At 40.4% G+C, this 26,398-nt stretch overlaps 2 protein-coding genes across 3 annotated transcripts in view; one reads left to right on the top strand and one right to left on the bottom strand.

Annotated features, from left to right (window-relative positions):
- The window catches only part of KDM7A (lysine demethylase 7A), a 69,014-nt gene extending 61,185 nt beyond the window's left edge, over positions 1 to 7,829 (top strand). The window contains exons 14-20 of one of the 2 annotated variants that reach the window (XM_073567624.1): positions 278 to 444; positions 546 to 643; positions 1,079 to 1,215; positions 1,665 to 1,861; positions 2,061 to 2,143; positions 2,238 to 2,526; positions 3,772 to 7,829. In XM_073567624.1, the coding sequence (XP_073423725.1) occupies positions 278 to 444; positions 546 to 643; positions 1,079 to 1,215; positions 1,665 to 1,861; positions 2,061 to 2,143; positions 2,238 to 2,526; positions 3,772 to 3,866 (1,066 nt within the window). In that variant the 3' untranslated portion in view covers positions 3,867 to 7,829. The remainder of the gene's footprint in view (positions 1 to 277; positions 445 to 545; positions 644 to 1,078; positions 1,216 to 1,664; positions 1,862 to 2,060; positions 2,144 to 2,237; positions 2,527 to 3,771) is intronic. The other variant, XM_073567625.1, reaches the window with a different exon arrangement.
- Positions 7,830 to 9,459: 1,630 nt separating this feature from the next.
- Positions 9,460 to 25,631, bottom strand: LOC141083398 (cystine/glutamate transporter-like). The gene is made up of 12 exons (XM_073567626.1): positions 24,953 to 25,631; positions 17,154 to 17,280; positions 16,885 to 17,000; positions 14,078 to 14,203; positions 13,102 to 13,201; positions 12,866 to 12,910; positions 12,650 to 12,773; positions 12,168 to 12,271; positions 11,868 to 11,964; positions 10,241 to 10,390; positions 9,980 to 10,157; positions 9,460 to 9,598 (listed from the first exon to the last, which is right to left on the bottom strand). The coding sequence occupies exons 1-12, from the start codon at positions 25,173 to 25,175 to the stop codon at positions 9,534 to 9,536; spliced, it is 1,455 nt and encodes a 484-aa protein (XP_073423727.1). The 5' UTR covers positions 25,176 to 25,631; the 3' UTR covers positions 9,460 to 9,533.
- Positions 25,632 to 26,398: the final 767 nt, after the last annotated feature.

A 26,398-nucleotide genomic window follows, 5' to 3' on the forward strand; every position in this document is an offset into this window, starting at 1 on the left:
CTCAGGATCAGTAATGTAATGTATGTACACAGTGACTGCACCAGCGGAATAGTGAGTGCAGCTCTGGGGTATAATACAGGATATAACTCAGGATCAGTAATGTATGTACACAGCAGAATAGTGAGTGCAGCTCTGGGGTATAATACAGGATGTAACTCAGGATCAGTAATGTATGTACACAGCAGAATAGTGAGTGCAGCTCTGGGGTAATACAGGACTTGCATGTTTATCTGATTTGTATACACACTGACTTCATCCTCGAACGTTTCCTACCCAGAGATGAGAGGCAGCCGTTCACTGACCGGAGTCTTTACACTGCGGATAGCGAGGACGAAGACGATCGAGCGCGATCGAAAAAGACAAAAGACATAAAACCAGAGAAGCCGTGCTCCAGCTCAGAGGCAGATGATAAAGCCGATATTCAGAAACCACTGAATAGTACGTGTATGTATGGTATATGGGCAGGGATGAGGCGTTGTTTCCCCTCCCCCGCAGTGGGGATCACACATACAACAGCCACTGAACTCTTTCCTTTTTTGTTTTAGTGTTTTTTGAAAGTGTGAAGTCCGAGCTCCGGTACGGGGCCTCCGAATACTCCGATATTTCTGATTATGAAGGATCCGAGGCCGATTGCACTAATCAGGTGGGTGATTCTGAGTTTTTTTTCCCTTTTGATACTTTTCCCATATAGATAAGGACCATCACCCCCTTCCCTCCTCCCCATTTCCGCCGTACCGCCACCAAAGAGAATTGTGCGGGTGATGCATAATTCAGCGCCACGTGCGCGCTCTCACGATCGGCTTATGTGTAGAAAAAGGATCCTCAGACGATCGATATTTTTTTTTTCTTAAGTGATAAAGGTCATTAGGCTTCATGATCTCCATTTCCTTTCTGCGCCGATGTCCCTTGTTGCTGCCATTACGGGAAATGTTCTCGGCTGTTCTGGGAATATCTCGGCTCCAGAAGTGTTGTCTGCATCGCGCTTTATCTGCCGCTCTTACAGTGCCACCTGGTGGATGCTTCCTGCTATGATCCTCACAGTTAATGTTCAGCCATGACATTTTTAGTTTTTTTGCAGAAAAGCGTCTCGGAGGATTCGGACAGCTCAGGTGATGAGGAACCGCAAGAAGGCACAGCAGATCTTAAGGAGGAGGACCCCGAGACTACCGGAGATGAAGATCACTGGTCTGCTGGTGAAATGCCACAGAAAGAAAGGCAAGAATCTGCATGTTTTCTTAAAGGGGCATTTCTCTGTTGGTGATCCCTTGCAAATTCAATGGTCAGACTTGTGATTCCCAAGATCTCAAGTCCCACTGGAGACGAAAGTCCATTTGGGCAGGGGTGGTCTGTAGACCATTGTTTTTCTGGCAAGGGATGTGCATGACTGGTTTTGGCCCTGCTGGTGCTCGCAGCTGTAGTGAAGCTGGACCCTCACTGTTTGCCTTTAAATTAGACAACCCCTTCAATTTCTAGGAGGGTGATCAGTTACATAGTCTAAATGCTTAATGGTTTTGTTTGGTGTGGTTTGGGATGGGTGGTGTGGTTTGGGTTGTTGGGATGGGTGGTTTGCGTTGTTGGGATGGGTGGTTTGGGTTGTTTGGATGGGTGCTTTGCGTTGGGTGGTTTGATTGGCTTGTTTTTTTAACATTTATTTATTTTTTCAGTGAATTTCCGAGCTCAACCAGCAATGTGGAGGACGCAGTGGAGGGCATGCTAACAATGGCTTCTTTGCACTACCCCTCTCGGCCTCTGGCAGAGGCGAGAAGCGCGAGCTGCAAAATGGGGATCGTCTACCCTCAGTTGCACATCAAGTTCTCTCAGGAGAAGGTGGAATGTCAAAAGCCGAAATTACTGAACAACGGTAAGAAATGTTAAGACGGCGGCCACGTAGCCAAAGCTGACTGTTTCCTTTAAGAACCTAAACCTCCCCTACCCTTCTGAAAAATTGTGGTAAACAAAAAGTAAAGGTTGGGGATGGCAGCTTTTGGACCAGGGGAGCGCATATCCTTTCCCTACTACATGGATCTGAGTGAGGTCTGACGAGTGACTTTTGCCTTTAGGTCACCACGACATTGCGGACACAGGGCTGACCACTTCAGATTGGATAAGTCAGATGGATTCGTCGTGCAGGTCGGACCCTCTGGTAAGTAACACGACGTCGTGAGAGTCGCTGTGACTTGGTCACTGTTTGGCGGCACATCTTTTTACATCTCTTTCCTTCTTCATCTTTGGTGCAGGACTACTGCAAAGCCGCAAAATCTCAGAGGTGCGAACATTCTTCGGACTCTGGCGGACATCCTCACAAGATCAAAGGCTATTCAGAAAGTGAAGGCTGGGACTCGCCAAGATACCACCATGATGAGAAATATGAGCAGGAGGGCAGCCTGAGCCCCGGGGACTGCGACTTCAGCGAAGGAAGCCTGAGTCCAGAGCGGATATATGGAGACACCTCGCCAACTGTGCCCCTGCACCCAACTAAGAGACCTGCCTCAAACCCACCCCCTATTAGTAACCAGGCAACTAAAGGTACGAGGATCCGGGGGGTCCTTAAAGGGGTATTCTCGTTTGTCATTGGGAACCCCCCTGATCCTGAGAATGAAAGGATCAGCTGCCATCTCCTGCACAGGCAGGTGGGGGAGCAACGCCACGACGGTAGCAGGAGATCGGTGGTGGTTATAGAGATCTGACTCCCACTATCAAAACTCAGAAATATTCCATCTCTGGGGTCTCCAGTGTATTTTTACCTTTGGTGAGGAGGATGGCTGGGATGAAAATGAAAAATACCAACTCACTCCTGGAGTCGCCTCCCTTTTCCATTATCCACCAGCCTGCAAAGGATGATGTCATGGCCGCCAGTCCAATCACGTGACCACTGAAGCCACTGATTGGCTGCATGGTCATGTGACTTTTGCAGTCACTTCCTATTCAGCGGAGCCTGTTGGAGCTGCAACACTGGAACAGATTCCAGGTGTGAATGTCTTGTTTTTCTTTTTTTTTTCCTCACGGCTGCTGTCACCTTGTCAAGTTTAGAAATACATAGGTTACTCCTTTTTAATGAGATGGGAACACCCCTTTAAAATTGTTTTGCACTGCTACTCATTGTTTTTTGTTATCCTAACTTCAGGAAACTGCCGTCCCCTCATCCATTCCACTTGCTCACAGCTGCAGGTTTGCTGCAATTTTTTTTACCTGGTGTAAATGCCGCCGTTCTCCTGAATCCGGCGATGTTTTTCTTTTGTTCCTCCGCCTCTCCGTTCCTGAGATATGGCCCTCTCTTCCCTACATCTATAAATCGAGGCTTGTTACCAAAGGGGTGTGATCTCATATGTGGGCGTGTTCATAAGTTGAAGCGCATGCCCACTTGGATAACATGACTCAATATATATTTGGGAAAGAAAGGGCCATATCTCAGGAACGGAGAGGCGCAGGGAAAAAATAAAAACATTGCCGGATTCAGGAGAACAGCGGCATTTACACCAGGTAAAAAAATACGTATTTATAGCATGTGACACGTTCTTGTTTTAAAGTTTGAACATCATCGCCAGCTTGATGGTAACACACAGGTCAGCGTTTTTTCCAGTTTCCGGTGTCTACACGGGTTATCTGAACTGGCAACCACTGTTTTTAGAATGCAGTTCTACTGCTCACAGCTGAAGGTTTGCTTCAATTGTATCTAGTGAGCCAAAGGCTATGGATGGTTCTATATTTGACCTATTTTCATGTTTTATGCTTTTTTGTCTTTTTTTTTTTTTGCTTTTTATTTTTTTGCAGGTAAACGGCCAAAGAAGGGCATGGCAACCGCCAAGCAACGCCTGGGCAAAATCCTGAAGCTCAATCGACATGGTCACGCACGCTTCTTCGTTTGATGACCGCTTTCTGGCTATTTTTCATCCATGCAACAGTATTGAGGAGAGCATAGGCCTGGAGCCTTCTGCCCGTCCTCTACCAAGGGTGGACCTACAAGTACCACACCAAACACTGCCTGACGAACAAAAAATAGTTTGTTTTTCTTTTTCTTTTCTTTTTTTTTTTTTTTTGCTTACACTGTGCCACAGCCACTCAGCAATAACCGGAGGAGAAGAATCGTCGAAACCTAAGGATCCTTCCGAGGTCGCCGGATCCTTCCGAGGTCGTCGGATCCTTATCCAACTTTTGGAATCAGAATCAAATTTTCTTCTGATTTTTTTTTTTTTCTTTCTCTGTAATTTTACTTTGCGCAGCCGGGAACTGATCGGGGCGGGTGCTCGGTGTTCTTCAATAATTTATTGAAACTTTATTTTCTCTTTCTTTTTTTTTTTTTGCCTCCAGAGTTGTTTTTTTTTTTTTTTTTTTTATTACAATTTTAATTATTTATTTCAGATAAATTCTGAGGGTCGTATTAATTTTCTTTAGGTTTTCAAATGTGAAATTTATTTTATAAATATAATTTTTTATTTTTTTGCTTTTTTTTTGGTGTGGTGAAAGTTAGGGCCACAAATTTTGGTAATATTTGCTTTCTTTTTACTTGATATTCAGGATGTAGTCTTAAACAGGGATTTGATGCAGTTTTTTTTTTTTTTCTCTTTGTAAATTAACGTGAATTGTTATTTTATTTGGTGTTTTTAATCTTTTTTTTTTTTTTTTTTTTTTTTTGCCTTTTTTTGTACTTTTTTTTTATTGTAACTTGTAAGCTATTGGCAGTGTCATGGCCAAGCGAAAAGTCAACACTGTATTTTACTAATAGGTGGGAGATTTATTTTTATTTTTTATTTACCTCTATGATCTTCCTGGGAGATATAAGGGCTAAGCTAATTTTGCTGTTTTTATTTTTTTTTTTAGGTTTTTTTTTATCCTTTTTTTTTTCTTTTTTCTGTACAAGTCATTTATGGACAAGTTTTCTCATATTTGTGTAGGGTGTTCGGTTTGGTGCTAAAGAGATTTTTGTTTCTATTCTACAATTTTTTATTATTTGCAGGATATATATATATAATTTTTATTATGTTAGTGCACCCTTGCAAAAATATCTCCTTTTTATATTGCAGTTTTATGGAAATGCTTTACGCTAACTGCTAAACTAAAAACTGCATTATTCGGAGTCTTGTTTTTGTTTGGGTTTTTTTTTTTTTTTTTTTTTAAATATAAAAGCTTTATCGATCTAGACGTTGCATCAGACAAGCAGCCTTTCAATAAAACTGTGTGGATCTCAGGGTAAATGAATTTGGAAGTTTTGGCAGGAAGGTGCCAGGTACCTGATTTCAGGTTATGTCAGCCCCCCCTTCACCAATCTTCCACAACCCCTCCCCCCACCCTTACTTGGCATTAATTGTTCCACCGTTGGCTCATAAGGAAGAAAAAAAACTAAAACTTTATTCACTGAGCCGCTTTCACATGTTGTATATGTTTTGTTTCTCTATTATGTGTTTTCTTTGTTTCTGTATATGTTTGCATCAACTCGTGTCCCCCTTTTTTTTTTTCTTTTTTTTTTCCTGTGCCAGTCTCCACAAATGCCAGTTTCGATTTGCTTGTATATAAAGGCGTAAACTTTTGTATTTTTCTTGTAATATAAAATTAAATATTTAACAGGTTTTTTTTCCTTTTTTTTTTTAAATTTTTTTTTATTTTATGTTATGTATTTGTTTCACTGTGTTTTGACAATGGATAGTAATTTGTGATTTAAGAAAATATTTTTTTTTTTTTTAATGCCGCCATTCACTTCATTAATGATACCAGCAAGTTAAAAAGCCATTGAGAGCTTTTATGGCTCGTGTTTACAGTTTTCTCACTGAATCCCCATTTTAAGCATTTCTACTGCCCCCCCCCATATTAAAATTAAATTTTATTTGTATTTACCGGTATCTTAATTTTTTTTTTTATTATTATTTTACTATTTTGGTCGGTCGCTCACAAAAGCTTCAGAACCAATTTTCCATCTTTAATAGAAGCCTAAAAAAATAAAATAAAATGTATTAAAAATGAACATAACCTGCATATGTATTTTAATTGGCAATTTTTACTAAATATTGTTTTTTACTAACTTTCTTGGATCCCTTCCGCCATAATAATAATAAAAAAAAAAAATAATAATTAAACCAAAGAAATCTATTCTCAGAGATCTATATACCATAGTTTGACTTCACATGAATTGTATTTTTTATTTTTCCCTTAATTTAAAAAAAATTATTGCAGGTTAACAAAAAAAAAAGTGTAAACCGAAAGCACTTAAATAGTAAATTTAAAATAGTATAAAAAATGAACAATTTGAAATGCTACACATTTTTTTTAATAAAATGGCTAAATAAAATACTTTTTTGTTTATACTTGATTTTGTTTTTTGTTAAATTTATTATTTTGTTTTGTTATTTTGGGAAACTGCTAAACCGCCAGGATATTTGTGCTCTTGTTTGCAGGAGTTATTTGCACTGAATGCATCTGATCATACAGTAACTAACAATTGGAGGACATTATGGAACTTGTAGTGTTTTTGATTTTATTTTTATTTTTTACAATGATGCCATTCTGAATTTTATACAGAATATACCAAATGTGATTTCTGCCTACAAAAAAACGGATTCCAGCGGCGACCGAGATGAACATTTTTATCCGAGAACGTGATTTATACTCCTTTTTGCCCTTCGTGTGACTTTCTTATTGAGCTTCACGGCTACGACAAAGCACCTCAGTTACTTACCTATGCAGCGTAAAAGTGTCTACAAATGCCTACGTATACATTGCTATTTATGAGCCACAAATCAGCATACCGTGTCCTGAGTTTCTGTATTTGTAAGCAGGAGAGGATTTTTATTTTTTACTTTTTTTTTTTTTTTTTTTTTCTTCCATTTTTCACATTTTTGGAAAAATTAAAAAAAATAAAAATAAAAAAAAATTGAAAAACAAAAGGGACTCGCTAACGACTAACCATTAAACTGTCATCTTTTGATAAGCAGATGGGGTTGGGTTTCTTGACCAGCTGACTGTGTTTTAGCTAGCAATGCTTTGTGAAATGTAGGTGAACAGGATATATACAAAGAACCCCAACAGTCGTTTAAATTTTTCACTTTCTTTCTTTTCTACATGTTCTGTAGATGTTCGATTTATCCACTTCTGATGATCTTTTCTTCCTTATTTTGAAATTAAGAAAATCTATTCAAAATCTGATTCTACCCATTAATATGTGAGTAAAATACCATAAATAAAAAAATTTAATGTTTTTTATATAATGAAAAAAAGTTTCAAATTTAAGTAACCAACAACCGTTAACCGAAAAAAATATACATTTTAGAAATGTAATATATTTCTGTCCCCCCCCCATTTTTTTTTTTTTGGGAGCGCACTTCAGTATTTCCCCGAGAGCGCACTTCAGTATACTTTGAACCTGATGATCTTTGTGCTGTAGACATAGAGAAGGGTCTTTATGAATCTAGCTTTAAAGACAAGTATTTAAAGTGGTGTGTTTTATACCTATCCTGTTCACCTGCAGGCAGGAATTAGTGTATATAATATAGACTTTATAGAGATCTCCTTTTGTATGTTTTGTTTGTTTGTTTTTTTTCTACGGTGGCTCGAAGCACACAGGTTATTGGTGTGTTTTTCTTTGTTTATATATAATTTTTTTGTTGCTCACATTATATCCTTGTTGATTATGCATTTTCTGTATTTTATGAATATTGATGAATTATCGTGTTTTTTTAACTTAATTTATGTATAGGTGATAGTTGTGTTCTTTTTTTGTTTGTTTTTTTTCCCACTTTCACCAGATTTGTGTGCTCCTTTTATCTTTGAATGTGTAAATATCAGATTTGTAAATAATAAGGGCTTGTTTGAGGGGGGGGAAAAAAAAATTCTGAATCATCCCCGTTATGTGTCGTCATTATTTCCTCTACAAAGTATGCTTTGACAAAAAGAGTGGCTGACTTAATTGAATCTACAAAAATACAAATAAGCAATCATTCTTTTGTCTTTACATAATTTTACGTTTACCTTTTATGGAACCCTTTACTAATAATCTTCACCATTGGTTGGCTGTTCATCGAGAAGGTTAGAGTTTTTGGCAAAGTTTCATCCGTGTGGCCTTAAGTTACTTGTGACAGAAGCAGTGCACGAAAAATGCACAAGCGATCAACCTTTTGTCTTTACGTAACAGACCTCGGCACTATTAGTTTTGGCTATTTGTCTCTAACCTCGAGCAATATGCAACCAAGAATGAAGAGTCTTTGGTTAAATTTTCTATGTGGCCTTAAAGGGAACCTGTCACCAAAAATAAATGCTTAAGCTGCAGAGATGGGGTTAATCTGCATGTTAACAGCGTTACTAACCTGCCCAGTCCCGCTCTTAACCGACCGCTGCTGGGAGAAAATTAACTTTATTCCCCATGGCAGCGTTCAGGTTTGTCACAAGGGTGGCGCCGACATGGGTTCAGTCACCGCTCTGAGTATGCAGAGCGGTGGCTGTAACTGCGCCCCTCCCATCCTAACTGACAGCTAGCCCTAAAGCAGAGCCAGTGTCGGTCAGAGCCTGAAGCGCGGTTACAGCCACTGCTCTGTATTTTCAGAGCAGTGACTGAAGCGACAGCAGCGCTGCCCCCGTGACTGAAACCTGAACGCTGCCTAGGGGAATAAAGTTTATTCTCTCCCGGCTAAGTATCCGTGCCGGGCAGGTTAATAACGGTATTCACCTGAAGATTAACAGCGGTTTTTTTTTTTGCTAGTGACGAGCGGTTTAAAAAAAACGCAAAAGTAATTTTTTTTTTTAATGTAACCGAGTTTTACGTATCAGGACCCCTGAACTAATGATCTTGGTCATTTTGTCTATTCGTGGTTGGATATAGTGTGAGAATGTTACACAATGAGTCTAAGTTTCACCCATGTGGCCTTAAGTTACTTGTGACAGAAGCAGTGTCAAAAAAAAAACAAAAAACACAGAAGCGATCAACCTTTTTCATTATGTAACAGTGTTTACCTAAATAGACTCCTGAACTAATAATCTTGACAATCTGTCTCTATTCCTGCTTGAATGTTATTGAAAAAGTTATTGAAATTTCACCTAAGTAGCCTTAAGTTACTTGTGAATGAAATGGTAATTACTTACGCGTACACTGCTTCTGGCTTTACTCCTTGGAAAGGAATAATTTCTATATCGGATTTTAACAAACCCGATCCTGTCGCTGTCAACAGAGGCAAGCGGTCTGTATTCAGATCGCATGCATGCTAAGAAGAGCGTAAGTGGGTATTGTAGAGTATGGCGGAATTTCCTGCACTCTAGTGACAGCTCTATAAAGTTTATGGCAAGCTTGAATGCATTCTGCTGGCTCTTTTTTATAGTTTTAGTGGTCTTCATGTCTGTTAAATGTCATATTACGAAGGGGTCTTCTCCCACCCCCTCAACTACCATTGTTGGTGCAGTTGCCTCCTTGGTATCCTCTGGCTACAACCAAGGACCTATGTTTGGTGCAGCAGCCTTAGTGGCCTCACAAATGAAACTAGCTAATATTCTGTCACTTTATTATGTACAAAGTTGTAGGTGAGGACAGATGTGTGATGGTAGCAGATCTTCAGATCTTAGTAGGTTTTTACTTCTTGAGGAATAACTTCCATTAGTACTTGAAGCTTCAACGTCAGGAGATCTGAAAAGGTTTAATTAAAATATTTTTTTTAAAAATGAATTTAGCGACATTGGACAGCTCAACCAGTTTCCAGAGCTGCATTCACAATTCTGCTGTTTCCTAAGAAAAGACATTAACCTTCTTATGAATGTAGCATTTAATGTTGGGAATGGGGGGGGAGCTATTTTTTTTTTTTTTAGATGCCTTTTAATGCTACTATTCGGGTATGAGGGAACCAGTTTTCTGTGCACTGTATGGCAGTATTATATGAAAACGAATGACCAATTTTCCCAAGTTATCAGCATTAACCTGACCCTCAATCCTGGGTCCCACCCATTTTATTTCTCAAAAAGTGGACAATATGAATCTATTTCTCTAAGATGATAACCATACTCTACTTACTGATGGTTTCCCTCAACCTCGGGGGCAATTGCTGCTTGTGGATGGTTAAGTAATACACTGGCAAACCGCTTAATGTGATGAGGCAGCCAATGCCGGTGTTCACTGGGTCAGAGTAGAGCGACAAGCCCACAATGAAAAGACACATGGTGCTGAACACTATGGGAATAATCAGCGGGACCTTTAAAAAAACAAACAAAAAAATGGTGAAGGCCTAATTATTAAAGGGGGAAATGTGGCTGTAAGTGGTGGGAAGCAACAAACCTTAAAGGGTCGGGGGAGATCAGGATGTCTCTGCCGATGAATAATTAGACCAGTGGTGACTAATCCCATAAAAAGCCAGCGAGAAAAACTGTAGAAGTTCAGGAGTCCGTAGAGATCCCCAATACCGATCATTAAGAAAACCAGCGGCATCTGCAGAAAAGAAGCGATGCAGTAAGGCCAGAAGAGGTCTATGGTCATGACGTAGAACTAGAAGACTCTGGGCCCAAATGAACATGTGCAGAGGGATCTTTTGAGCCCATTTTAAGAAGCAAATTTTGGGTATGACTGCTACCTCTGTGCCCATGTAGCAGCTCTCCTCAGGAACCAAGGCCTGGATGTAGCTACTACCTCTGTGTCCCTGTAGCAACTCTCCTCAGGAACCAAGGCCTGGGTGTGACTGCTACCTATGTGTCCTTGTAGCAACGCCCCTTATTAGCCAAGGCCTGGATGTGGCTGCTATCTCTGTGCCTCTGTAGCAACGCCCCTCAGGAACCAAGGCCTGGGTGTGGCTGCTACCTCTGTGTCCATGTAGCAACGTCCCTCAGGAACCAAGGCCTGGGTGTGGCTGCTACCTCTGTGTCCATGTAGCAACGTCCCTCAGGAACCAAGGCCTGGATGTGGCTGCTACCTCTGTGTCCATGTAGCAACGTCCCTCAGGAACCAAGGCCTGGGTGTAGCTGCTACCTCTGCATCCCTGTTGCAACGCCCCTCGGGAACCAAGGCTTTGGGTGTGGCTGCTATCGCTGCGTCACTAGAAATGCCCCACAGGAACCAAGTCTTGGATGTGGCTGCTACCCCTGTGCCCCTGTAGCATCGTCCCTCAGGAACCAAGTCTTGGATGTGGCTGTTTACCTATATGTCCCTGTAGCAACGCCCCTCAGGAACCTAGGCCATGGTCTACCTCGCCACTAGAGTTGAGCGACTTTGGTCGGATCGGGTTTCGTGAAACCCGAATGAAACAAAATAAGTTTCAGATGAAACTCGTCCGACTAGAGCAAAAAAAGTCGGAGTTTCGTCCGACTTTTATTTCCCATTGACTTGCATTGGGGTCGGGTTTCGGACGAAACTCCGACTTTGTTTTGCTCTAGTCGGACGAGTTTCATCTGAAACTTATTTTGTTTCATTCGGGTTTCACGAAACCCGATCCGACCAAAGTCGCTCAACTCTACTCGCCACCACCATTTAAACCTTCACCACTAAGGCCCAAGTGGGTCGACTACCTTTGTACACAGTTTAACTATGCCTCCCAGGAACCAAGACTGAGTGAAAGCTGCCTCTACACCCCTATAATAATGACCTCTCAGGCTCAAAGGCCGTATGCTAACCTTGAATCCTTTAAAGCTACAACAACCTTTATGATGCAAGATCTTGGTGAGACTGTTACCTCTGCACCCTCACAGCAATGCCCCTTAGCAACCAAGGCTCAGATGTGACTGCTACCTTGGCTTGCTATAGCTCTATGTCCCTTAGGACAAGGACCATGTGGATCTGCTACCTCTGCTACCCCCTGGTTATGGCCAGATTGATGACGACCATTTTTTATTTTTTACATCATGGACCAACTAAGCCCTGGCAAGGTAAGCATTGTGGGACCAAACTACAAATATAAAAAATGTGAAAATCGTACCATTAGTACCAAGGCCGGAAGAGGTGTGTGTCTTCTGATGTGGATCATCGAGAACAAATTAGGCCAATGCCCTTCTCTGGAAGCCGCGAAAAGCATCCTAAGTAAGGAGAAACTGCATTCAATAACATTTCTACCGTCACCCTTCTACCGCTCAACAAGGTGGAGGAGGTGACACCCATAGAAGTGAATGGAGCTGAGTTCATGGTGGGGGGGGGGACATGTCTCATGATTGATTAGTGGGGGGCACGAATGGCTCAGAATGGCTTAAAAATTGAAGACCATGGACTGTAGATTATGTACCTAGAGGAAGCAAAAATTCCACCATTCAAGGCGCCAAAGCACGACATGGCCACCAGTAAGGAGATGACAGGAGAGATTTGAGGCAGAGTATGTTCAGCGAAACTCTTAAAGGAGAAGAATATGAGTGTTACATACTACTGACACGGGATGATGCTTTTTGGACGTCCACATTTACTATTAGTAAAGAATTAAAAATTCCCTGATTTGCTTCAAACAGCTGCCAAATGAAATTATAAAAACTCCAGTTGCCTGCAGCCACTAGGGGGAGCTCACTGTATACAGATTTACTATTAAACACTATATGCAATGAGCTCCCTCCAGCTAGAATATTCATTCTCTCATTATCTTGGGGAGGGGGGGGGGGGGGGTCGGATATGAAGCCCGGCATCTGAAAAATGGAGCATAATTATAAAATGGATCAGCTACCCCCCAGTATGACGGAATCTAACGTTACAAGCCCGACTGAAAGAGAAGTCGCTAACCATGGCCACGGCCTCCGAGGTCAGAACTTCGCCGGTTGTCAAGACGGTGTAATAGGAGACATTGGTGAGGAGGTAGCAGATTGTGACAACGATAAGTGAGACGATCACAGTGATCGGGATGTTCCTGGGTGGAAAAAAAAACAAAAATGACATGAGACTATTATTTAAAAAAAAATCTCAGGAAATTATTTTTTTTAGTTTTTTTTTTTTTTCTACCTTTCTGGATTAATAACTTCTTCAGTAACAAATGTAATATAAAACCTGGAAATAAAGGAATAAAAAAAAATGTAAAAAAAATCTAGAAAAAGAACCCCTTGCAAAAGTATTCACCCCCTTAAACCCAGCTTTTTTTATTTTTATTTTTTTTTTTTACAGGGTCTACGAGAAGTCATAAACAAGGTGACCACCCATGGCTACAATTTTATCTAATCCATCAGAACGGAGTCACTTACCAGCCTCCAAAGGCGAACATTCCCGAATAAAATGCAAGGGGAATTTTATCCAGTGCCAATGAACTTATATCAAATGCGTCATGGAAGTTTTCAGTCTTTCCTGAAAAGTAAGGTTCCATCAGTCTTGAAGATATATCTATAGCATAGTAACTACGGTACATACTGAAGTAGTCAAATAACAATTCTATAAAATTCCACCAAAATAACACTCCGAGCAAACTGCTCATATAATACTAACATACGGTACTGAAATAATACAACCGCAATAATCTAATACTCAAAATAACATCACATGGTGATTAAATAATACCATCAAACACTGCTCATATATTACCAACATACAGTAATGAAATAATGCCTCCATGAACTGCTCACATAATACTAACATACAGTACTAAATTAATACCAACTCACCATGCTCATATAATACAAACATACAATACTTGTAATAAAAATCTTAGTGGTTAAATAATACAAAAATACAATACTCAAAATCTCCAGTCTGTGCTCATATAATACCAACATACAATGTGTATACAATGCTCAAATATCACAACACAAAGCTCATATAATATCAGTATACAGTACTGAACTAATACCTCCTCACCATGCTCATATAATACAGACATACTGTATAATATTGGGGAAAAAACATTAATGCCACCACACAATGCACATATAATACCAATATATACTACCTAAATAATTCCATCAGGCAGTGCTCATGTAATACAAATACGCAGTGCTGAAATAATACCACAATACATTGCTCATATATATCTATATTTACACCCCACCTCTCACCCATAGCACCGTGACAATGCACATATAGTTCCCAATTATCCAGAGCAGAAAGAGAAGAGTAATTTAAAACGTCAAAGGAGATTTCAATTAAGTAAAAGCTAAGGCAAAGTCTGATTATTTATATATATATATATATATATATATATATAATATGTACTCACACGTGTCTTACCTCCTGCTAGAGCCACCATCCCAGGTACAATAATCAGTCCAATAGCCAATAACTTCAGAACTGTAAAGGCGGTCTGGAGGTTTGCCGACCAACTAACACTCCAACAATTCAAAGCAACGAGGAATGCTGCAGGGAAGGAAAAGTCATGTGCATACAAGAATATAGCTACTGTAATACTGCCTAATATGTACAAGAATATAACTACTATAATACTGCCCCTATGTACAAGAATATAACTACTATAATACTGCCCCCTATGTACAAGAATATAACTACTATAGTACTGCTCCTATGTACAAGAATATAACTACTATATTACTGCCCCATAAGTACAAGAATATAACTACTATAGTACTGCTCCTATGTACAAGAATATAACTACTATAATACTGCCCCATAAGTACAAGAATATAACTACTATAATACTGCCCCCTATGTACAAGAATATAACTACTATAATGCTGCCCCTATGTACAAGAATATAGCTACTATAATACTTCCCCCAATGTACAAGAATATAACTACTATAATACTGCCCCATGTACAAGAATATAACTACTATAATACTGCCCCATGTACAAGAACATAACTACTATAATACTGCTCCCTATGCACAAGAACATAACTACTATAATACTGCCCCTATGTACAAGAATATAACTACTATAATACTGCCCCTATGTACAAGAATATAACTACTATAATACTGCCCCCTATGTACAGGAATATAACTACTATAATACTTCACCCAATGTACAAGAATATAACTACTATAATACTGCTCCCTATGCACAAGAACATAACTACTATAATACTGCCCCTATGTACAAGAATATAACTACTATAATACTGCCTCCTATGTACAAGAATATAACTACTATAATACTGCCCCCTATGTACAAGAATATAACTACTATAATGCTGCCCCTATATACAAGAATATAACTACTATAATACTGCCCCCTATGTACAGGAATATACCTACTATAATGCTGCCCCTATGTACAAGAATATAGCTACTATAATACTTCCCCCAATGTACAAGAATATAACTACTATAATACTGCCCCTGTGTACAGGAATATAACTACTATAATACTGCTCCTGTGTACAAGAATATAACTACTATAATACTTCCCCCAATGTACAAGAATATAACTACTATAATACTGCCCCTATGTACAGGAATATAACTACTATAATACTTCCCCCAATGTACAAGAATATAACTACTATAATACTGCCCCTATGTACAGGAATATAACTACTATAATACTGCCTCCTATGTACAAGAATATAACTACTATAATACTGCCTCCTATGTACAAGAATATAACTACTATAATACTGCCCCTATGTACAGGAATATAACTACTATAATACTGCCTCCTATGTACAAGAATATAACTACTATAATACTGCTCCTGTGTACAAGAATATAACTACTATAATACTTCCCCCAATGTACAAGAATATAACTACTATAATACTGCCCCTATGTACAGGAATATAACTACTATAATACTGCCTCCTATGTACAAGAATATAACTACTATAATACTGCCTCCTATGTACAAGAATATAACTACTATAATACTGCCCCCTATGTACAAGAATATAACTACTATAATACTGCTCTTATGTACAAGAATATAACTACTATAATACTGCTCTTATGTACAAGAATATAACTACTATAATACTGCCCCCTATGTACAGGAATATAACTACTATAATGCTGCCCCTATGTACAAGAATATAGCTACTATAATACTGTCCCTATGTACAATAATGTAACTACTATAATACTGCCCCTATGTACAAGAATATAACTACTATAATACTGCCCCCTATGTACAAGAATATAACTACTATAATACTGCTCCTGTGTACAAGAATATAACTACTATAATACTGCCCCTATGTACAAGAATATAACTACTATAATGCTGCCCCCTATATACAAGAATATAACTACTATAATACTGCCCCTATGTGCAAGAATATAACTACTATAATACTGCCCCCTATATACAAGAATATAACTACTATAATACTGCCCCCTATATACAAGAATATAACTACTATAATGCTGCCCCCTATATACAAGAATATAACTACTATAATGCTGCCCCCTATATACAAGAATATAACTACTATAATGCTGCCCCCTATATACAAGAATATAACTACTATAATGCTGCCCCCTATATACAAGAATATAACTACTATAATACTGCCCCTATGTGCAAGAATATAACTACTATAATACTGCCCCCTATATACAAGAATATAACTACTATAATACTGCCCCCTATATACAAGAATATAACTACTATAATGCTGCCCCCTATATACAAGAATATAACTACTATAATGCTGCCCCCTATATACAAGAATATAACTACTATAATGCTGCCCCCTATATACAAGAATATAACTACTATAATGCTGCCCCCTATATACAAGAATATAACTACTATAATGCTGCCTCCTATATACAAGAATATAACTACTACAATACTGCCCCTATGTACAAGAATATAACTACTACAATACTGCCCCCTATATACAAGAATATAACTACTACAATACTGCCCCCTATATACAAGAATATAACTACTATAATGCTGCCCCCTATATACAAGAATATAACTACTATAATACTGCCCCCTATGTACAGGAATATAACTACTATAATACTGCCCCTATGTACAAGAATATAACTACTATACTACTTCCCCCCCTATGTACAAGAATATTAGTACAATAATATAGCCTGGAGGGAGAGTACACACACGACTTACCAATGCCGATGGCACTGACTAGCTTGACAGTGATGGTCGGGGCGCTGCACGGTGCATATAGAGGTTCTATTAAGTATCGACCGAATGCTAAACACACCACAGCGATATTTGCTGGCCTGTAAGTAAGCGCACAGGGGATTGATTGATTCTGCTGTATGTACAAGAGTATTTCCACACACTTAATGCAAGCAGAGATCTTGGAATGGTGAGAAAGTGACACAATAATATAAAAATAACATCGTAAACTTGCAAAAGAAAGAGAACATCACCGGATCATCACAAATTCAGCCCAAAGTCTTAGGAAGGCTGGAACAGGGCCGAGAGTCTCCAGTAAAAGTATGTAGTGGCATCCAGACTTTTTGATAGATGTTCCCAGGTCGGCATAGGACAATGCCCCTAAAATACAAGCGGAGAGATCAATGAGAAGGTAGAAAAATTATTTTATACTGTCTTCAAAGGGGAACTCCTCCTTGGAAATCCCACTTTCTAAAGGGCCCGTTACACTGAGCAATATCACTATAATGTCACTGGTTTTTGTGACGCAGCAGCGATATCGCTATGTGTAATACTTACCTCTGACCGCTCCCCCGCTGTCTGTCGCTGATCGCGCGAGAACGTCCTGGACCGTTTCTCGTCGGCCACTTCCTGCTGTGGAGACGAGCGACGCGTGGACGCAGGCGGGAGGATGTCAAGATCGCCTCGTCTGACAGGTAAGTAGCGATCCCCGACCCCTGCAATGTCGCTTGTTGGGATCGCTGGTGCATCGCTCAGTGTAACGGTACCCTTACGAAGTCCCCAGATAATACGCAGATCACAGGGTATCCAACTTGCAATGGCTCCGAGCGATCACCTGTAATATGCGCGAGAACCAGGCAGCAAGTCTTTACTTATACTGCAGTGCCACCACAGGAGAAACCATGCATTACAGGGTGCACACAGGAATCGACGGTCTCCATGTAGATAGTGGCATCTATAAAAAAAAGCATTCAGAATCATTACATTACTGATCCTGAGTTACATCCTGTATTATACGCCAGAGCTGCACTCACTATTCTGCTGGAGCAGTCACTGTGTACATACATTACTGATCCTGAGTTACATCCTGTATTATACCCCAGAGCTGCACTCACTATTCTGCTGGTGCAGTCACTGTGTACATACATTACTCATCCTGAGTTACATCCTGTATTAAACTCCAGAGCTGCACTCTCTATTCTGCTGGTGCAGTCACTGTATACATACATTACTGATCCTGAGTTGCATCCTGTATTATACTCCAGAGCTGCACTCACTATTATGCTGGTGCAGTCACTGTGTACATACATTACATTACTGATCCTGAGTTACATCCTGTATTATACCCCAGAGCTGCACTCACTATTCTGCTGGTGCAGTCATTGTGTACATACATTACCGATCCTGAGTTACATCCTGTATTATACCCCAGAGCTGCACTCACTATTCTGCTGGTGCAGTCACTGTGTACATACATTACTGATCCTGAGTTACCTCCTGTATTATACTCCAGAGCTGCACTCTCTATTCTGCTGGTGCAGTGACTGTATACATACATTACAGTCATGGCCAAAAGTTTTGAGAATGACACAAATATTAATTTTTACAAAGTCTACTGCTTCATTTTTTCTAATGGCAATTTGCATATACTCCAGAATGTTATAAAGAGTGGTCAGCTTAACAGCAATTACTTGCAAAGTCAATATTTGCCTAGAAAATTAACTTTATCCCCCAAAACACATTTCAACATCATTGCAGCCCTGCCTTAAAAGGACCAGCTAACATCGTTTCAGTGATTGATCTCCAGCCCTGTCCTCATCAACACCCACACCTGTGTTTATGGAGCAATCTGTCATGATTAAGTAAGAATGACACCACTGGACACTTTAAAAGGAGGCTGGTGCTTGGCATCATTGTTTCTCTTCTGTTAACCATGGTTATCTCTAAAGAAACACGTGCAGTCATCATTGCACTGCACAAAAATGGCCTAACAGGGAAGAGTATCGCAGCTAGAAAGATTGCACCTCAGTCAACAATCTATCGCATCATCAAGAACTTCAAGAAGAGAGGTTCCCTTGTTGCCAAAAAGGCTCCAGGGCACCCATGAAAGACCAGCAAGTGCCAGGACCGTCTCTTAAAAGTGTTTCAGCTGCGGATCGGGCTACCAGCAGTGCAGAGCTTGCTCAGGAATGGCAGCAGGCAGGTGTGAGTGCATCTGCACGCACTGTGAGGCGGAGACTCTCGGAGCAAGGCCTGGTCTCAAGGAGGGCAGCAAAGAAGCCACTTCTCTCCAGAAAAAAACATCATGGACAGACTGATATTCTGCAAGAGGTACAGGGAGTGGACTGCTGAGGACTGGGGTAAAGTCATTTTCTCTGATGAATCCCCTTTTCGATTGTTTGGGACATCTGGAAAACGGCTTATTCGGAGAAGACCAGGTGAGCGCTACCACCAGTCTTGTGTCATGACAGCTGTCAAGCATCCTGAAACCATTCATGTGTGGGGTTGCTTCTCAGCCAAGGGAATGGGCTCTCTCTCAGTCTTGCCTAAAAACACAGCCATGAATAAAGAATGGTACCAGAATGTCCTCCAAGAGCAACTTCTCCAACCGTCCAAGAGCAGTTTGGCGATCAACAATGCCTTTTTCAACATGATGGAGCACCTTGCCATAAAGCAAAGGTGATAACTAAATGGCTCAGGGAACAAAACATAGAGATTTTGGGACCATGGCCTGGAAACTCCCCAGATCTTAATCCCATTGAGAACTTGTGGTCAATCATCAAAAGACGGGTGGACAAACAAAAACCTTCAAATTCAGACAAAATAAAAGCATTGATTTTGCAAGAATGGACTGCTATCAGTCAGGATTTGATCCAGAAGTTGATTGAGAGCATGCCAGGGAGAATTGCTGAGGTCCTGAAGAAGAAGGGTCAACACTGCAAATATTGACTTGCTGCATTAACTCATTCTAACTGTCAATATAACCTTTTGTTACTCATAATATGATTGCAATTATATTTATGTATGTGATAAAAACATCTGACAAACACACATAAAAACCAGAGGGCAGCAGATCATGTGAAAATATAATATTTGTGTCATTCTCAAAACTTTTGGCCATGACTCTACATTACTGATCCTGAGTTACATCCTGTATTATACTCCAGAGCTGCACTCACTATTCTGCTGGTGCAGTCACTGTGTACATACATTACATTACTGATCCTGAGTTACCTCCTGTATTATACTCCAGAGCTGCACTCACTATTCTGCTGGTGCAGTCACTGTGTACATACATTACATTACTGATCCTGACTTACCTCCTGTATTATACTCCAGAGCTGCATTCACTATTCTGCTGGTACAGTCACTGTGTACATACATTACATTACTGATCCTGAGTTACCTCCTGTATTATACTCCAGAGCTGCACTCACTATTCTGCTGGTGCAGTCACTGTGTACATACATTACATTACTGATCCTGAGTTACCTCCTGTATTATACTCCAGAGCTGCACTCACTATTCTGCTGGTGCAGTCACTGTGTACATACATTACATTACTGATCCTGACTTACCTCCTGTATTATACTCCAGAGCTGCATTCACTATTCTGCTGGTACAGTCACTGTGCACAAACATTACATTATGTTCCTGAGTTACATCCTGCATTATACTCCAGAGCTGCATTCACTATTCTGCTGGTACAGTCACTGTGCACAAACATTACATTATGATCCTGAGTTACATCCTGTATTATACTCCAGAGCTGCACTCACTATTCTGCTGGTGCAGTCACTGTGTACATACATTACATTACTGATCCTGAGTTACATCCTGTATTATACCCCAGAGCTGCACTAACTATTCTGCCAGTGGAGTTACTGTGTACATGAGAATTTAATTTATTCTAATGAAGTGCATTGTGGGAAACAAACCTTATACCGGGTACTATGATCAGTAATATGTAGAAAAGACTTACTGCCCATTCAGATACTTACATTTTAGCCTATTAACAAGCACCAATCAACTCTATACAAGTCGATCGGTGCTGGTTTACTGGCCTGATTAGACACTTAGAGCAGTTGCTGAAATACGTTTTTAACACACCATCAATTTTCGAAGTCATAATATTTCTAAAGGTGTTATTGATGTTAAATTCTCACCATATGTCAGTAACAACCCAACGATTCCAAACAGGCAAAGAAATCATACCATAGATGTTAATAAATTATATAAATGAGAAATAAAGCAGGGAAAAAAATAAAGAGGTGCAAAAAGCCACAGAAAGTCCTGACACCAGCTGAAATCCATCAGTAATTAGGAATCCTGAGATTTAGTGAAAAATAATGTCAGCTGGTTTAACTGATTCCCTGCAACAAGGCTTCTCATTACCAAGGTGCCACACAAGAAACATCTCATGATGGGGAAAACCAGTGAGCTGTCTCAAGACCTTTGCAACCTTATTGTTGCAAATCATACTGATGGCATTGGTTACAGAAGAATTTCTAAACTACTGAAGGTTCCAGTGAGTACTGTTGGGGGCATAATCCAGAAGTGGAAAGAACATAATTTTACGATATACCGGGCATGACCAGGTGCTCCCCACAAGATTGTGCAATAGCTAAGGACCATCTGTGGAGAGCAACAGAAAAACTGTTGAATTGGTAGGTACAATGGTTTTGAAGAAAACAATCAGTAATGCACTCATTCTCCACAGCCTGTATGCACACTCACCACAGAAGACTTTATTGCTGAGCAGAAACCATGTTCATAAAGTTTAAAGTCTGCTTAACAACATTTAGACAAGCCTGTGTGAAATACTGGGAGAATATAGTCTTGTCAGAAGAGACCAAAATTGTACTCTTTGGATGCCATAATACACAGAATGTTTGGAGGCCCAAGAGCACAGCATATCTCCCCAAAACACCATACCAACAGTAAAGGCTGGAGGTGGGAACATTATGGTGCAGGGCTGTTTTTCAGTATACGACACTGGCAAACTGAATATAGTTGAAGGAGGAAATTGACAAATGTATCAAGACATTCATGATAAAAATCTGCTGCCATCTACCAGGATGATGAAGCTGAAACAAGGGTGGACATTTCAGTAAGACAATGATCCCAAGCACACAGCCAAGGAAACTCTCAATTGGTTTCAGAGAAAGAAAATAATGCAGCTAGAATGGGTGAGCCAATCATTGGATCTGAATCCAAAGAAAGAAAATTTATGGAAGGAACTAAAGCTCAGCGTTCATAGAAGGAGCCCATGGGACGTCAGGATGTGAAGATTGTGTGTGGAAGAATGGACCAATATCACACCTGAGCAATGCCTGCGACTAGTTTCTCCATACAGGAGGTGACTTGAAGCTTTTGTACGAAGTAATAAATGTCAGTACGTGTGGACAATACATCTTACCTGTCTCATTATTACACATCATTTATGGACATCTAAAGTTTGATTTCTTTGCTTTTGTAGATTGAACGGGTCATTACAAACATCCGGTGAGAATTTCATGTCTATAGCACCTTTAGAAAATGATTTATTTAGAAAATTGGTGACCTGTTCAATACTTATTTCGATCACTGTATGCACAGAAGTCAATCTGAAGAGACTGATACTCCGTAGCCTGAACTCTGATGCACTAGTGGTAAATCTTCAAAATCCTGAAGATTCCTTACGAACAATGACCTATAGCTCAAGCTTCAATAATATGTAAGTAGGCAAGAGAGCACTCACATTTTAGGGGAAGGTTTTTAGAGTGCAGTAACAGTAATGTGCAAAAGTTTCGGGCAGCTATGAAAAAAAAAAAAGCTGCAAAGTAAGAATCTACCAAACAGGTGATAACGATCATCATTTTCATATTTAGGTTGAAACACAGTCATTAACTCTGCTTCAAGGGTGAGGTTGTGGAAGACGGTTTCACGTCAGAAGTACACTGCGACAAGACTGAGCACAGCAACAAGACACGGTAACACTTCTAGTTCAGGAAGTTTCTTACTTTGCTGCATTACTTTTGCACCTGCCTAAAACTTTTTCGCAGTATTTTATATAAAGAGAATTTTTACTGGTGATGTTGACAAATTGTTCTTGTTTTCTCTCCCTGCAGCTCCCTGCTGAGTTCTTGTTTTTCACTTGTGGGTCAGACAGCTGCGCTTCCTCTTCTGCCAAAAATATTTCACTAGCAAACACTTTCAGAATAAAATCCATTTGAAATCTAGACTCCTTTTGGCCCATTTATTAAGATTGTAGAAACCAGCCTTAATGAAGGGAAATGTATGCGCACAGTGACTGCACCAGCAGAATAGTGAGTGCAGCTCTGGGGTATAATACAGGATGTAACTCAGGATCAGTAATGTAATGTATGTACACAGTGACTGCACCAGCAGAATAGTGAGTGCAGCTCTGGGGTATAATACAGGATGTAACTCAGGATCAGTAATGTAATGTATGTACACAGTGACTGCACCAGCAGAATAGTGAGTGCAGCTCTGGGGTATAATACAGGATGTAACTCAGGATCAGTAATGTAATTTATGTACACAGTGACTGCACCAGCAGAATAGTGAGTGCAGCTCTGGAGTATAATACAGGATGTAACTCAGGATCAGTAATGTAATGTATGTACACAGTGACTGCACCAGCCGAATAGTGAGTGCAGCTCTGGAGTATAATACAGGATGTAACTCAGGATCAGTAATGTATGTACACAGTGACTGCACCAGCCGAATAGTGAGTGCAGCTCTGGAGTATAATACAGGATGTAACTCAGGATCAGTAATGTAATGTATGTACACAGTGACTGCACCAGTAGAATAGTGAGCGCAGCTCTGGAGTATAATACAGGAGGTAACTCAGGATAAGTAATGTATGTACACAGTGACTGCACCAGCAGAATAGTGAGTGCAGCTCAGGAGTATAATACAGGAGGTAACTCAGGATCAGTAATGTAATGTATGCGCACAGTGACAGCACCAGCAGAATAGTGAGTGCAGCTCTGGAGTATAATACAGGATGTAACTCAGGATAAGTAATGTAATGTATGTACACAGTGACAGCACCAGCAGAATAGTGAGTGCAGCTCTGGAGTATAATACAGGATGTAACTCAGGATCAGTAATGTAATGTATGTACAGTGTACACAGTGACTGCACCAACAGAATAGTGAGTGCAGCTCTGGAGTATAATACAGGATGTAACTCAGGATCGGTAATGTAATGTATGTACACAGTGACTGCACCAGCAGAATAGTGAGTGCAGCTCTGGAGTATAATACAGGATGTAACTCAGGATCAGTAATGTAATGTATGTACACAGTGACTGCACCAGCAGAATAGTGAGTGCAGCTCTGGAGTATAATACAGGATGTAACTCAGGATCAGTAATGTAATGTATGTACACAGTGACTGCACCAGCCGAATAGTGAGTGCAGCTCTGGAGTATAATACAGGAGGTAACTCAGGATCAGTAATGTATGTACACAGTGAGTGCACCAGCAGAACAGTGAGTGCAGTTCTGGGGTATAATATAGGAGGTAACTCGGGATCAGTAATGTAATGTATGTACACAGTGACTGCACCAGCAGAATAGTGAGTGCAGCTCTGGAGTATAATACAGGAGGTAACTCAGGATCAGTAATGTAATGTATGTACACAGTGACTGCAGCAGCAGAATAGTGAGTGCAGCTCTGGAGTATAATACAGGGTGTAATTCAGGATCCGTAAAGTAATACATTTACAAAGTAATGTAACTAAATGCAGATTCATATCATGCTCACAGTTCACAATTCAGCATGGAGTCCATTGTGTTATGTAACCATAGCAGAAAAGATTGATGGTGTAACTCTGGGGCACAATTTGGGAATGTCACTTAAGCCCCAGGTACCTGAGGTGTCTTGAAGGTCAGCGTGCCACAAAGCATTAGGGAGATTGATTCTTCTTGCAGGTTTTCCCCTGGGGGCCAGGAGGTGTAAGGTCTATCTGTCTCGTAAGGAGGGTCCCTGTTTTCTGAAGCACATAACATGGGGGACTGTGCGGCGCTGTACATACTCACCACACATGGAGAGAATAGCACAGGCCAGCCAGATCAGGAGAGACAATCCTATATTGCCAGAGTTTTTAAGGACCCCCTTAGGAGATATAAAGATGCCACTTCCAATGATCGTCCCAATGGTCAAGGAGATGGCCCGAATCAAGGTAATCTTCTTCCTCAGGTACACGGCCTCATCCCCGGTCTTCTCGTCCCCATCACCAGAAGTCTCCTGAGATGCCCCCATCCCTGTGTACGGTCAGAGGTCTGCGTTCAGCTCCTCAGGTTTTAGGCTGTGAAGGCTCAGTGTAATAATTATGGATTAAAAACAAGGCTGCCTCTCTGTATCCTGGGCCCCTGGTCACAGCCCCCGAACTGCAGGAAGTCTCAGTGTTGGGTCCGGTCATTCATGAGCGCATCGTCACATCTGCACTTACATGGGGTGGAGAGCAAGTCCCACTGCTCAATCTGATCCCAACTTCAAGGAAAGGAGATGAAGGAGAAACAGAAAAGTACCATAAAAAGTGGTGAACGCTGCACAAAAGTTTTCCTCTTACTTTCAAAAAAATGTACCTTTTGCCCCCACCACAAAAAATGCAAGTGACCCTTTGAATTACACCCAAAAATTATGTAAGGCTCCATATTAGGTCCCCTTATACAAAGCCTACCAAGCAAATACAGAACCCAGATGAGACCCTTCAGCTATCAGAAACCCCTTAAATGCATACAGATACCTTCAACTACGAGACCTCCTAAATATATACGGCCTCCAGACCAAACCCCTTCAACTTACAGCCCCCAGACTAGAAGACTAGATTCCCTCAACTATCGGAGACCCCTAAAATACTTCCAGACCCCAGACCAGTCCCCTTTAATAGAATCCCTCTAAATATATACAGAGCCTAAACCAGACCCCTCAACTAACAGATCCCCAAATTTAGACCGACCTCTTCAACTAGCAAATATCTCCTAAATATATACAGACCACCTTTAACTTACAGTCCCCAGACCAGACCCCCTCAATTCTTGCAAACTCCAAAACATTCCCCTTTAAGTAACAGAAGCCCCCTAAATACATACAGATCCTAAACCAGACCCCTCAACTAACATATTCCCCCTAAATATAGACAGACCTCTTCAACTAACAGAGACCTCTTAGAAACACAGCCCCCAGACCAGACTCCCTCAAATATCAGAGACCCTCTAAATGTTTACAGACCCCAGACCAGACCCTTTTAACGAAAATGAACCTCTAAATATATACAGACCTCACACCACAACCCTTTAACGAACAGAAAATATGTATGGTATCATGGTGTTCCCATATCCAAGAACCTATGCTAAGATACTGCAATGCCCTGCACATGGGGTAAGTGACCTCGCTAATCCAAAGAACTATACTAATTGGAGGTATTTGCTATTATTATTACACCTACTATATATTGGGATAGGATCTTGGAGATGGAAAAA

This window comes from Dendrobates tinctorius, unplaced genomic scaffold (assembly GCF_039654945.1).
Source record: "Dendrobates tinctorius isolate UK_male_01 unplaced genomic scaffold, ASM3965494v1 ptg000020l, whole genome shotgun sequence".
In the NCBI taxonomy this organism is placed as follows: domain Eukaryota; kingdom Metazoa; phylum Chordata; class Amphibia; order Anura; family Dendrobatidae; genus Dendrobates; species Dendrobates tinctorius.